At 34.7% G+C, this 13,032-nt stretch overlaps 1 protein-coding gene across 2 annotated transcripts in view; it reads left to right on the top strand.

Moving 5' to 3' along the window:
• The window catches only part of MYEF2 (myelin expression factor 2), a 41,132-nt gene that overhangs the window by 18,699 nt on the left and 9,401 nt on the right, over positions 1 to 13,032 (top strand). Inside the window, exons 10-16 of one of the 2 annotated variants that reach the window (XM_055435477.2) lie at positions 1,090 to 1,191; positions 2,620 to 2,670; positions 2,968 to 3,036; positions 3,342 to 3,440; positions 3,732 to 3,803; positions 5,541 to 5,749; positions 5,829 to 5,880. In XM_055435477.2, the coding sequence (XP_055291452.1) occupies positions 1,090 to 1,191; positions 2,620 to 2,670; positions 2,968 to 3,036; positions 3,342 to 3,440; positions 3,732 to 3,803; positions 5,541 to 5,749; positions 5,829 to 5,880 (654 nt within the window). The remainder of the gene's footprint in view (positions 1 to 1,089; positions 1,192 to 2,619; positions 2,671 to 2,967; positions 3,037 to 3,341; positions 3,441 to 3,731; positions 3,804 to 5,540; positions 5,750 to 5,828; positions 5,881 to 13,032) is intronic. The other variant, XM_088839586.1, reaches the window with a different exon arrangement.

The raw sequence follows: 13,032 nt of genomic DNA, 5'->3' as shown, positions 1-13,032 counted from the left end.
CCACTGTCTTTAAGGTCGTCAGATTATCTTCTCAGAGTCTATTTTCAGTGAACTTAAGTAGTTTAAGAGAAGTAAAAAGAAAACTGGATTTAGAGACAGAAAACTTGAATTCTAGTGTTAGCTTAATCACATAGCATTTTGGAAGTAACTTAAGGTCTCAAAAATTACCTCATCTGTGCATCAGTTTAGTTCAGTCTCTCAGTCGTGTCCAACTGTTTGCGACCCCATGAATCACAGCACGCCAGGCCTCCCTGTCCATCACCAACTCCCAGAGTTCACTCAAACTCACCTCCATCAAGTCGGTGATGCCATCCAGCCATCTCATTCTCTGTCGTCCCCTTCTCCTCCTGCCCCCAATCCCTCCCAGCATCAGAGTCTTTTCCAGTGAGTCAACTTTTCGCATGAGGTGGCCAAAGTATTGGAGTTTCAGCTTTAGCATCAGTCCTTCCAATGAACACCTAGGACTGATCTCCTTTAGAATGGACTGGTTGGATCTCCTTGCAGTCCAAGGGACTCAAGAGTCTTCTCCAACACTACAGTTCAAAAGCATCAATTTTTCGGCGCTTAGCTTTCTTCAGTCCAACTCTCACATCCATACATGACCACTGGAACAGATATGTAAACACTTAAGATACCATATAAATATGTCAGTGATAAAACTAGGTAAATAACATTTGCTTTATTCAATAATAATATTGAATTTACTTGGTTGTTGACTTTTTAGTTTCTTCTGAACCATCTAAAAGTAATTCCTAGATTTTAAGAGGGTCTGCAGATTCAATACCTACGTATTTTAGATATGTAGGTCATTTATAAAGTGATTCAGAATGCTCTTAGTATTTCATTACTCTTTTTCAGTATGCATTTGACTGTGATATAAGATGAACCTGCTTCATAAAACACTTTTCTTTAATAAATGATACTATAGTAAGGCCTCAGTGTGCTATATTTCAATGAAAACAAGAACTGGTGCTCTTATTTAAAAATTTTCAAACTTTTAGAAATACTACTACAAGCATATAGCTTTAAAATTTTCAGTGGCAGTTGATCAAATATGAATTGATAATAATATCCTTATTTGTGTTTTAGGTGGTCTTGGAGGCATTGGAATGGGACTTGGTCCAGGTGGACAACCTATTAGTGCCAGCCAGTTGAACATAGGTGGTGTAATGGGAAATTTAGGTCCAAGTGGTAAGTATTCTAACTTTATTATTTCATTTTAAATGATACATTTGTTAGATTGTAAAGCTTATACTTACTAGTTTGTGATAATGTTGAAAGGACTCTAGTTTATATTGAATATTTAAGATGTTACTTTAGTCTGAAAAAGGAATGAAACCTTGAGAGCAGAGAACATGAAAGATTGGGCAAAGGTCAGGAGGGTACCTCTGAGGCCAACCGTGTTACAGTTAGCCTTTTAGCACTGTGGATTTTGAATTGTCAAAGGAGAATATTCAGTATTGTCTGTGCCTTGTATATCATAGATATACTTTATTTGTGGAATGGGTGAAATACTACCATATTGTAAGCATTTAAATTTGTATATCTAGTTGGGAAGGTAGCTTTTCAGATAGTTGTTTGACTCTTCACCTAGAGTAATATACAGTTTATCTTTGAAAATTAATTTTTAAGCTTTTTGATTTAAGAACCCTTTTATACTTTTAAAATTTGTTGAGGACTCCAAAGTGCTTTTGTGTATGTGGTTATATTTGTTGGTATTTACTTTATTAGAAATAAAAAATTAGAACTTAAAATTTTGCATATTTAAAATAATAATAAACTTATTATGTGTTAACATAAATGTAGTTTTTAAGAAAACAAAAATTAGAAGAGTGATATTTCACCTTTTTTTGCATCTCTTTAATGTTTGCCTTAATGCAAGATAATGCTCTTATATTTGCTTCTGAATTCAACTCATTACAATACCATCTATTGTGTAGTTTCTGGAAGATTCCACCTTATACTCAGGAGAAAGTGAGAGTAAAGCAGTCAATATCCTAGTATTATTTGAATAGTAAAATAGTTTTGATCTATTGAACCCTCGAAGGTCCCCATACCATATTTTGAGAATTGCTATTTTAGTTGATGAACTAATAAATGCTCTCTGGTTCCTGTTTTTGTTGAGGTGCTATAGCTACAATTTAAATTGTGAGGGTAGTTAAAATAATCATTCTCATCTAAACAGATGGAAATTTTCTCCCTTACTCTTAGGCCTTCTGCCCTCCTAAACACATACTATTTTTATTCTTTTTTACTGCTCTCTTAGCTGCCATGTTTAAAGGAGACCCGATTTCTCAATCCGCTGTAGTGTTATTTGTGTGTGTGAGCTGAAAAAATAATGAACTCTTGCCCAATCCTAGATATTCTCTAACCAAATGTGAGCATGACCAGTGAATTTTGTTTTCTTGACTAATGAATATTCAGAGGCCTTTTTAAAGACTCTTGATTAGACAACTGCTATGGCATAGCACTTTAAACCATCCTGCCTGTGCCCTGCTGCTCCTCTAGTGTTCCACTGTGACTAGACCAGTATTATATCTATTGTGCTCTTACATTATGTCATTCTTTAGTCATTAAAATAAAGTTTATTGAAAGTAAATATTGTGTATTTCTTTTGAGGTATAGGAATGGATGGTCCAGGTTTTGGAGGAATGAATAGAATTGGAGGAGGTATGTATAAGTATTTGTTTTTTTTTTTTTTATGTACCCATCACCATGTTGAGTGAATTAGAAATATGTTGAGAATTCTAAGGAAAACAAAACATGATTTACTATTCACAGCCTTTAGGCTGTGAGCAGAAATTGAGGCTGGTACATACTTAAGGGCTATGGAAGGTGATGTGTTATGAAGCAGTTGCTCAAGGGTAGGGTAGGTGAAGAGTTTGCTGATGAGACTTAGCATTTACAAAGTGCACCATTCAAAATACAACTGACAGTCACATCTCAAACTTAATCTTTATTTTATAGGAATTGGGTTTGGTGGTCTGGAAGCAATGAATAGCATGGGAGGATTTGGAGGAGTTGGTCGAATGGGAGGTAGGTAAATGTATATAGTGGGATATGTATGGTACATTTCATATTTTCCTCATTATTAAAAATGTTCCCCCTTTACTTAGGGATGGATACCATAGATATTTCCAGAGGATGTATGGGCACGAGGGGATAAGGACAGATAGCAGGACTGGGATATATGTGGCATAGGAAGCAGGTTGGGTGAATCACGGACTTTCTCTATTGTGACTTTTGCTATCTTTACAGTTTAGTTTCAGTAAGTTCCTAAATAGATTACTGTTTATTGATAATACTTGAAAAAGGGTTAATTTGTTGCATAATCTTTTCAGAGCTATACCGTGGTGCGATGACTAGTAGCATGGAGAGAGATTTTGGACGTGGTGATATTGGAATAAATCGAGGCTTTGGAGATTCCTTTGGTAGACTTGGTAGGGCTGGCTGTTTACTTCTCCTTTTCTTTTTGCAGGTTATATTTTTAGAGTTGGGCTCTCTTTTTTATGAAAAAGTAGACATTTAAAATGTTTCATGCAGTTTATTACTTGAAGAAAAATACTTTAGAGATTTTAATGTACTAGCTCTCTTTTTCAGTTATATATCAGAACCCTATTTCTAGAAGACTTTGTATTTTTCAGTTTTTATACATCTTCTGAGAGCATAGTACTTTGGGAATTTTAAAGTATGATTATTAATTAGTATATTATCTTTCCATCCTTGTTTAGGCAGTGCAATGATTGGAGGGTTTGCAGGAAGAATAGGAGCTTCTAACATGGGTCCAATAGGATCTGGAATAAGTAGGTTTAAATTTTACTAGAATTTTATAGTAATATATGAGTACTTGCAAAATCTTTGCAAGAGTAGTTATTGTAGTATAGTAATACTTTGTTCTTAAATGTTACTATGACTTGTAATTTAGAGAAACTTTGATAGTTATTGAGCTTTACTGTTTGAAATTTCTAAACTAACTTTGAATTTTACTTCTTTGACATTTCTAAACACCAGAATATGTGTTTAATGTCACCCAATTCAAGAACATTTATTCCAACTAATGAATTTGTGGATTTTTCTAATCATGTGTCAGGAACAACATTAGCTTTAGCATCAATTTTGTTTCCTTGCTTATATTGGAGACTAGCTTATTTCATCTGTGAACAGCTTGTGTCTTCTGATAAACACGGGTGAATTGCCTTAGATCTTACACTTCTTGAGACCTCCTGAGTTTGAGGGCAAGATTGAAAGAGATGCTTATTTCCTCACCTCTTAAATCTTTCCATGATAGAATCAAGAGTACCATTGTTGCAACCCTAGAGAATTCCAAATTTCTTCCCTGTTTCCACTACTACATTTTAGAACTTATATTAAGCCTTAACAAAGGCTTATAATTTTGACTCCTGCTGAACCATGTCTTTGTGAGCTCTCCATACTTTATTGACTTCCTTTAATTGATTGAAATCTCACAAATAGGAAACACAGTCTACCTGAACTGTTCTAAGAGTGAGTTTAAAAAAAAATCTTGTCAGTGGAAGATACTTACTCCATTGTACCTTGCTTCTCATTTTATTCTTTTCAACATCTTTTGTCAACCTTGGCCATTTTCCTGTTAAATATAATATCCGTATCTTCCTTTTTCACCTCAGTGTTTATATTTCTGTTCCCCTAATTTTATATTTGTTATTAACAGAAAACCAATTTGAGGGTGATGTTAGTTTTTAGAATGTGGATACTAGAATAGCTATGAGAAACAAGGATACACTTGAGAAAGAGTAGAATTGGAATAAAGAGGATTCAACTTGAATATAGCAATCAAGTGGGTATGAGATACAAGCTAGATTCTCAGGCTCTGGCTAAAGGGATGTGATTGTGTTTTTTGTTATCTCTACAAGTTCTGTATAACATAAAGACTGAAAGTTAGGTTCTTTGGTTATTGGAAATTGAATTGATATGAAAGGAGAAATTATATGTGAGACAAGATACTGAGATGAAAGGTAAGCTAGGGAAAGAATATTATGTAGGACAGTATGATGAGAGCAACAGTTGATGTGTGAGTTGTAATTATTTGAATTTATCCCATATGTCTTTGTTCTAATAATTACTAAACTTGGTAATATTAGAAAATGAAAATGAGGGTAAAAACTACTATAACATTAATGAATAAAGTATTAACAATTGGTAGAAAATTATATTACTTATGTTTTATTATACAATATAACTTTATAGAAGTGTATATGTCTAATGTAGTTATACAGTGGTTAGAATAAACTGATTGAGTTAGCCATTAACATTCAACTAACCTAATATATACCAAATTAAAATTTGTTCCTTGGAAGATTGTTATATCACGTGTATGAAAATAATTTTATGTTTATATATTGTCTAATCACATAAATAAATTAATTTTTATCTCCCTTTCTTTCTCAAAAATGATTGTCTCCTTCCTCTTTCTCTCCTTCTTCTTCCTTCTCCTTTTCCTTCTGCTTTTAAAACAAAAACGCCAAACTCCCAAATCCTCCCTTCCCTTCTTGAAAATCCAGGTGGTGGAATGGGTGGCATGAACAGTGTGACTGGAGGAATGGGGATGGGACTGGATCGGATGAGTTCCAGCTTTGATAGAATGGGACCAGGTATAGGAGCTATACTGGAGAGAAGCATCGATATGGATCGAGGATTTTTATCGGGTCCGATGGGAAGCGGAATGAGAGACAGAATAGGCTCCAAAGGCAACCAGATATTTGTCAGAAATGTAAGCAACTAAATGTAAAGGATACTTAAAATTAATTTTTTCCTTGTATATCTGTTACTAATACCTTTTTTCATTCTAGCTGCCTTTTGACTTGACTTGGCAGAAACTAAAAGAGAAATTCAGTCAGTGTGGTAAGTATGCCAAACTGTAGATATATTGATATTGACTATGGAGGAAAAATTGATTTTAAAATTTCAAATACTGCTTAGATCATTACCTTTCCAGATGCTTATTCCTGTGTTAATTCCACTTCAAAGAAATTATTTTGCTATCCTCTGACATACAGCCATGCATATTAGTACTAAATAACAAGATTTAGAGTTTGTCATTAAGTAGAGTCTTTGTGGATAAAGAAGGTGCATATTGTATTACCTGATTTTTAAATGGTTAATGTATCATCATTGGTTGCATTTAAAAGGATTTTTTTTTCCTGTGGGTAATATTGATGAGTGGTATTTTTTTTTGTTTATGATGTAGTGCAGTGCTTTGTCAGTATGACCCAATGAAATCCTGACTTCTAAGTGATATGGAGATAATAGATGAGACCCATTCTGCACACTCTTGTCACTTGTACAACTCAAGTAGCTTAGGTGGTAGGTAGCATAGAACCCACTGTCTAGAATGCCTTAGACAGGTACATGCTTTTGGCCCTTCTGTTTCTTTTATAAACTGTTCTTGGCTATAATGATACTATCTGTACAGCCGTAATATGTTCATTAGCTCTGTAGAAAATTAGGTGGTTTATTAGTTTTAAAAGAGGACCTTTTTTTGTGATGATGAGAGAATTAGTGCGAGTGGAACAAAGTAACAGATTTCCTGCTAATATTTGTCTGCTCTTGCATCGTAACCCAGAGTATAGTCATTAATAGTAAGCTATGTAGGTGACACATAATGATGAAAAATGATTAAATAAAAGTGATACATTCAGTCTTTGAGAGTTAATGTAAAGTTAAGAGTATTTGGACTATTACCTTTAATTTTTAGAGATTGTGAATGGGATAAGTTTTAGTGTTCTCCTATAAAAGTGGCCTTTGTCGCCACTATCACAGTGATAGTGATGTTTTGGAAGCTATTACCTGAGAGTACTTTATACTTAACTTTCTTATAATAATCTGTTCACATGTTTTTTTCCCTCCCAGATGGAGGCTCTTGAGGGCAAGAACCATCATCTTTTTATTCTAGCATCCTTCATTACTTCTGTACATATAGTAGGAGTTTATTAAATGTTTATGAATGAGTTAAGCATTATGAAAAGATCTTCATTTATTTGCTTATTTAGTCGTTAATTAAATCTCCAAATACTATATTTGTGGCAGTCTGCTTATTATTAGGATTAGAAAGAGGAAGAAAGTAAGATATTACCACTGCCCTCAAAGAACATACAATATGAATCTGTCTATAATGTTCTAGTGGCTCCTTTTAGTTGACTGCTGCTGCTGCTGCTAAGTCACTTCAGTCGTGTCCGACTCTGTGTGACCCCATAGACAGCAGCCCACCAGCCCCCGTCCCTGGGATTCTCCAGGCAAGAACACTGGAGTGGGTTGCCATTTCCTTCTTTAGTTGACTATCCTCTTAATTATATTTAGTTAGTTTATTCAAAGAAGAGAAGCATAATTTTTCTTGATAAAAAAGTTGTTGTAAATAAGTCAGCTAATAGTAATAGTTACTACTAAGAGAAAGTAGAATTTTGAAGTTGTTTTGAGGTATTGGTAGTCTTTATGGGAGTAAAAAGAGCTGCCAGAATGAGTAAGCAGCAGCTAGGCATGAATCCCATAGACTACAGGGAAGTGAACATATCAGGGCCTTAGTGAAATGCATCAAATGAGGGAGCAGTGGCAGCAAGTATAGATAACCCCTGCTATTATAGTTTCAGTGAAAAAATCTCCAAATATCATATGATTAAGTAGAAGTGAAACAAGATAAAGAACACATGGGACAAATAGTGACATTAATGGAAGTGTGACCAATATTGAATTGACTCTTCTTTGTCATATGTAGGCAGATTTCCTTTCGAGATCAGACATTGTAGCACGTTTGAGATCTTTGGTGGACTTTTATACTTGCTGCTGCTGCTGCTGCTGCTAAGTCACTTCAGTCGTGTCCTACTCTGTGCGACCCCATAGACGGAAGCCCACCAGGCTCCCCCGTCCCTGGGATTCTCCAGGCAAGAACACTGGAGTGGGTTGCCATACTGGCATTGTTTTGACAGGAGGACATCATCAACTCAAAAACATGTTTTAAAAGGAAAATCTAGTACCTACGTCTACACTTTAAAAATCTGTACAACATTTTAGCTAATAAAATAAAGTGGTTAACTTTGTTATTTTAGCTCTAGCCTTACGTCCCTTGTTGATCAATCTGTGTTATGTCATGAAAATAATGATTTTTTTTGTTTTCTCAATTGTAAAAGCATCTGACTTTTAGATTTATATTAAGGTAATATAAGTAATTTCCTACTGTTTTCCTATTTTAAACTTGAATTACATTAGTGGAAAGGAAAATAAGTTATGGTAATATAGAATTAAGTGTCCAGATATTGACAACTATGGAAATTATTTGGCTTGTATGAACTGAACAATTTTCTGCCACATCACTTTATTTATTTACTTTTAAATCTTAAGAATTTTTCTTTCTTAGAATGAGAAGTTTGTTTTTAATCTGCTCCAAGCCTTTAGTGGTCCTTTTCTTAGTACAAGTCAGTGTTTTGATTTTTTTTTAACCCCCTGGGCCCAAGGTAAGTTAAGTGTATTCTCTTGGTTACTTAGTAAGAGTCTAGTGGTACTCCATGCTCTCTGCTAAAATAGTAACTGTCAGCAAATGACCCATCAGCAAGCCCTCTGATCATTAAATATAGTGGTTAATTTTCCTTAATGGGGCAGTTACAAAGGCTGAAAAAATGTAGTATGTGTTATATAACCCTCAGTTTAACATTTCCTCAGCAGATATAATACATGAAAAAAAATCTGTTCAGATCTCCAAATATAACAAGATGAGAAGTTAAGTGAGAATAGTAAAATAGATCTTCCTTTATTCTGCTCAGTGTAATTCCTCAGATCAGAATATGCATTTTTAAGAAGGCAGAGTATAATATAAGTGAACCGTTTAGAGTTGGATCCCACATTGGTTTAGGTTATGCTAAAGAGGTCAAATAGGCATAGCCTGTCAAACTTGGTATAGCCTATACCCTTTAACTGCACTCAGTGGCCTTGTATGATGCAGGACCATAGCATTGCAGTGCAAGGAAAGCCCATCTTAACTATTCCTGCTCTAAACTGTAACAAATGTAACATTGCTCTACAGGTTTCCATAATGTAGTTTTCTATATCAATTAGAAGCTCTGTTAACTGCACAGAAAATGGAGACGTGTAGATTTTATTTACTAAAACACATGCTGCTTCCCTTGTGGCTCACCTGGTAAAGAATCTGCCTACAGTGCAGGAGACCTGGGTTTGATCCCTGCATTAGGAAGATCCCCTGGAGAAGGGAAAGGCTACCCACTCCAGTTTTCTGGCCTGGAGAATTGATGGACTGTGTAGTCCATGGGGTTGCAAAACGCTGGACACGACTGAGCAGCTCTCACATGCTGCATCAAGCATGACTTAGTGTACTCAAGATTAACATAACAGTTAAAATAATGCAGTAAGAGTAGAAACACAATATGAAGAACATTCACAGATAATCACTTTCTATTGTTTGTAAAGAAACACTAAAACTTTTTTGTCTCCTATTTCATAATTATAGTTTCTTGTAGAATATCTTGATTTTGCATTTTTTCTCCCATGGTTATGTTACAGCTATACTTTGGAAGTAGATTTTATTAAAGTATTTATTTATTTATACTTTAACTTGGCCTGTTTTTGGATATGCTTTTCCATCATTTTCCAGAGTATACCCCACAAGATTAGTTAATAGACTGAGTTATAAATAAACTAGAAAGGTTTCTTTTATTGCAAGGAAGTCATTTTTGTAGTTAGTATTTGTAACAGCAGTATCTTTGATCATTGTAATACTGATTTCTCATTTCATACTCTCTTGTCCTATTTGGTGTTGTTCAGTAGCTCAGTTGTGTCCGACTCTTTGCAACCGCATAGATTGCATTTTGCCAGGCTTCCCTGTCCTTTACCGTCTCCTGGAGCTTGCTCAAACTCATGTCCATTGAGTCAGTGATGCCATCCAACCATCTCGTCCTCTGTCATCCCTTTCTCCTCCTGCCTCAGTCTTTCCTAGCAACAGGGTCTTATTTAATGAGTTGGCTCTTTGCATCAAGTGGCCAAAGTATTGGAACTTCAGCTTCAACATCAGCCCTTCTGGTGAATATTAAGGGTTGATTTCCTTTAGGATTGACTGATTTGATCTCCTTGCAGTCCAAGGGACTCTCAAGGGTCTTCTTTAGCACCATAGTTCTAAAGCATCAGTTTGTCCTATACTGTTGCTGAAGTAGCAGTACTATTTTATTCTTCTTGAAATCACCTAAGATCAGAAGATTTTTAAGTCATTTAGGAGTCCTCAGAGCATAGAAAAAGCCAGGGAAATCTGATATTAATCACTTAAAGCTAAATTTTTTCTCAATTATGTATCTTTAGAAAAGAAAATATCTCTATTGGTGTTTTTATGGAATTAAGAAGAAACTTGGGTAACAGAACTTTCCAGGTCTATGCTTAGGAGTATCTATAAGTCACTTTCTCTATAAGCCTGAGTGTCCAGAATATAAGAAAGTTAAGTTATCTTAGCTGATAGACCTTGTCAGCTGGAACAGCCTTGTGATCATTGTGAAGTCAGGAATTTGGGGGTCTGAATCATGATTCCTAAACAGAGGGAAAATTTAAGAGGAAAAAATGGAGAAACTTGTCTTGGGAGATTAACAGAGTTTTACAAGAGATAATTACTTATTTTCCTTTGAATTTACGAAGACTTCTTGCTTGAGTGAACCTCAGTATTGCTGTTAAATCTATGGTAGGAAACTTAAACGTTAAGAAAAACCCTAAATTTTTAGGTAAATTTAGGATAACGAAGAACCTTTAACCTTAAAAGCTCTTGAATGTTCTCCACGGCCCTCTTCAAAATCATTGAATGCTGCCATTTACTAAGGTGTGCTTCTTTAATTAAGCTTGCTTGTTTTCAGGTCCCAGCATTTGAGATACTAAGAGGACTCTGGAAATTGCTCTGCATTTATCTTTAAAGCTTTTTTAAAAATATAGTTTTTTATTTCATTTTATGATATAAAATGTTTAATTTAACATATTCGAAAATATGATTTCTGTGTATGTTTATTTTTTCTTCCAGTTTCATTGAGATATAATTGACATACAGCACTGTATAAGTTTAAGATGTACAGCATAAATAGTTTGACTTACACATGTAAAATGATTATTACAAGAAGCTCAGTGAACACCTATCATCTCATAGAAACAAAGAAACAGAAAACAAATTTTCCTTGCGATTTAGGATTTTTTCTGAGGATTTATTCTTAACAACTTTCATATATAGCATATAGTAGTGTTAATTATATTTATTATATTGTACATTACATCTCTAGTTCTTATTTATTTTATAACTGGAAGTTTGTACCTTTTGACTGCTTTGTTCTAATTCCCCCTCTCCAGCCCTCTCCCTGCCTCTGACAACTAGAAATCTGACCTCTTTTTTTTTTCTGAGTTTGTTCCTTTGCTTTTGAAGTATAATTAATCTACAACCCTATGTTAGTTCCTTTTACACAACCTAGTTACTCGATATTTCCCTACTGTTTAGATGATCATCTTGATAAAGTCTAGTTACAATATATCACCATAAAAAGATGCTAGTTATTGACTGTTCCCCACATAGTATGTTTCATACCCGTGATTCATTTATTTTGTGATTGGAAGTTTGTACCTCTTAATCTTCCACACAGACAACCTTACCTGTTGTTCTCTGTACAACTGTTAATGTTTTGTTTATTTGTTTTTTAGATTCCATATATAAATGAAATTATACAATATTTATCTATGTCTGACTTATTTCACTTAGCATAATAACCTCTAGGGTCCATCCATGTTGTTGCAGATGCAAGATTTCATTCTTTTTTTATGGCATTTTTAGTTTGTTTCCATATCTTGGCTGTTGTAAATAATGCTGCCATGAACAAAAGGGTGCATATACCTTTCTTAATTAGTGTTTTTGTTTTCTTTGGATAAATACCCAGGAGTAGAATTGCTGGATCATATAGTATTACTATTTTTAATTTCTTGAAGAATCTCCATATTGTTTTCTATAGTGGCAACAACAATTTACATTTCTACTAATGGTGCACAGGGGTGGTTTGATTTTTACCAGTTGTAGGTTAAAAATTGTTTGGATCAACTTTAACCATTGTAATATAATTTCTGTGGAAATTAGTCTGTTTTAGAACTTTTAGAAGGGCCTTCCCTGGTGGCTCAGTAGTAAAGACTCCTCCTGCCAATGCAGGGGACAAGGGTTCAATCCCTGGGTCAGGAAGATCCCCTGGAGAAGGAAATAGCAACCCACTCTAGGATAATTGCCTGGGAAAACCATGGACAGAGGAGCTGGGCGGGCTGTAGTCAATGGGATCACAAAGAGTCAGATGTGACTTAGCAACTAAACAACAAATAACTTTTAGAACACAGTTAAAGACTGCCTAACCTGGGTTACAGGTCATGGTTTTGGCTCAGTGTGATATAATGAATAGTTAATAAAACTTGAACCATTTAATTAGCATTAAGTAGATCAGTAACTATCGGTTTAAAAAAAATGCAGTAATGGGGCAAGGTGGTGATGGATGAATAAACAAAAGTAAAAAATAGTCCAGGATGTTGTATAAATCATTCAGATCAAACTTTAAACAGGAAAAAAATCTTACTTATGCACTCAGATTAAAAATTCATCCCCTCATGTGGAAAGGGCTTATGCAGTTTTTTGATAAGCCCTTTTCTTTTACCTTCCTCCCTTTTCCTTTTTTTTTCTCCCTTTATAGAACTAAATATGTCTGACTCTTTGATTTTATTGCCAGAGTAAAGTTAGCCCATAGTGCTCTGGCAACTACATATTCAAAGGGAGGGAAGTATTATGGTAAGTAGTTACCCGCCTCATTATCTCAATCTGTGTGAACTGGGTTATCATACATCCCTGTTTGTCTGGGGATAGTCTCAGTGTTTACATCTGTTATTTGTGTGTACTTATTAATATCTCTCCCTTTTACTCTCAGGTTTCGGTTTGGATGTTGGATTTTTATGGCCATATATTTTTATAAATGATATGCATTTATTTCAAATACCAGTCTGTTTAGA

The sequence above is a fragment of the Moschus berezovskii genome, chromosome 9 (genome assembly GCF_049115385.1).
Source record: "Moschus berezovskii isolate FMDL1 chromosome 9, NW_MosBer_1.0, whole genome shotgun sequence".
NCBI lineage: Eukaryota > Metazoa > Chordata > Mammalia > Artiodactyla > Moschidae > Moschus > Moschus berezovskii.
The sequence above is the reverse complement of the archived record's forward strand: the minus strand, read 5'-3'. Positions and strand labels throughout refer to the sequence as shown.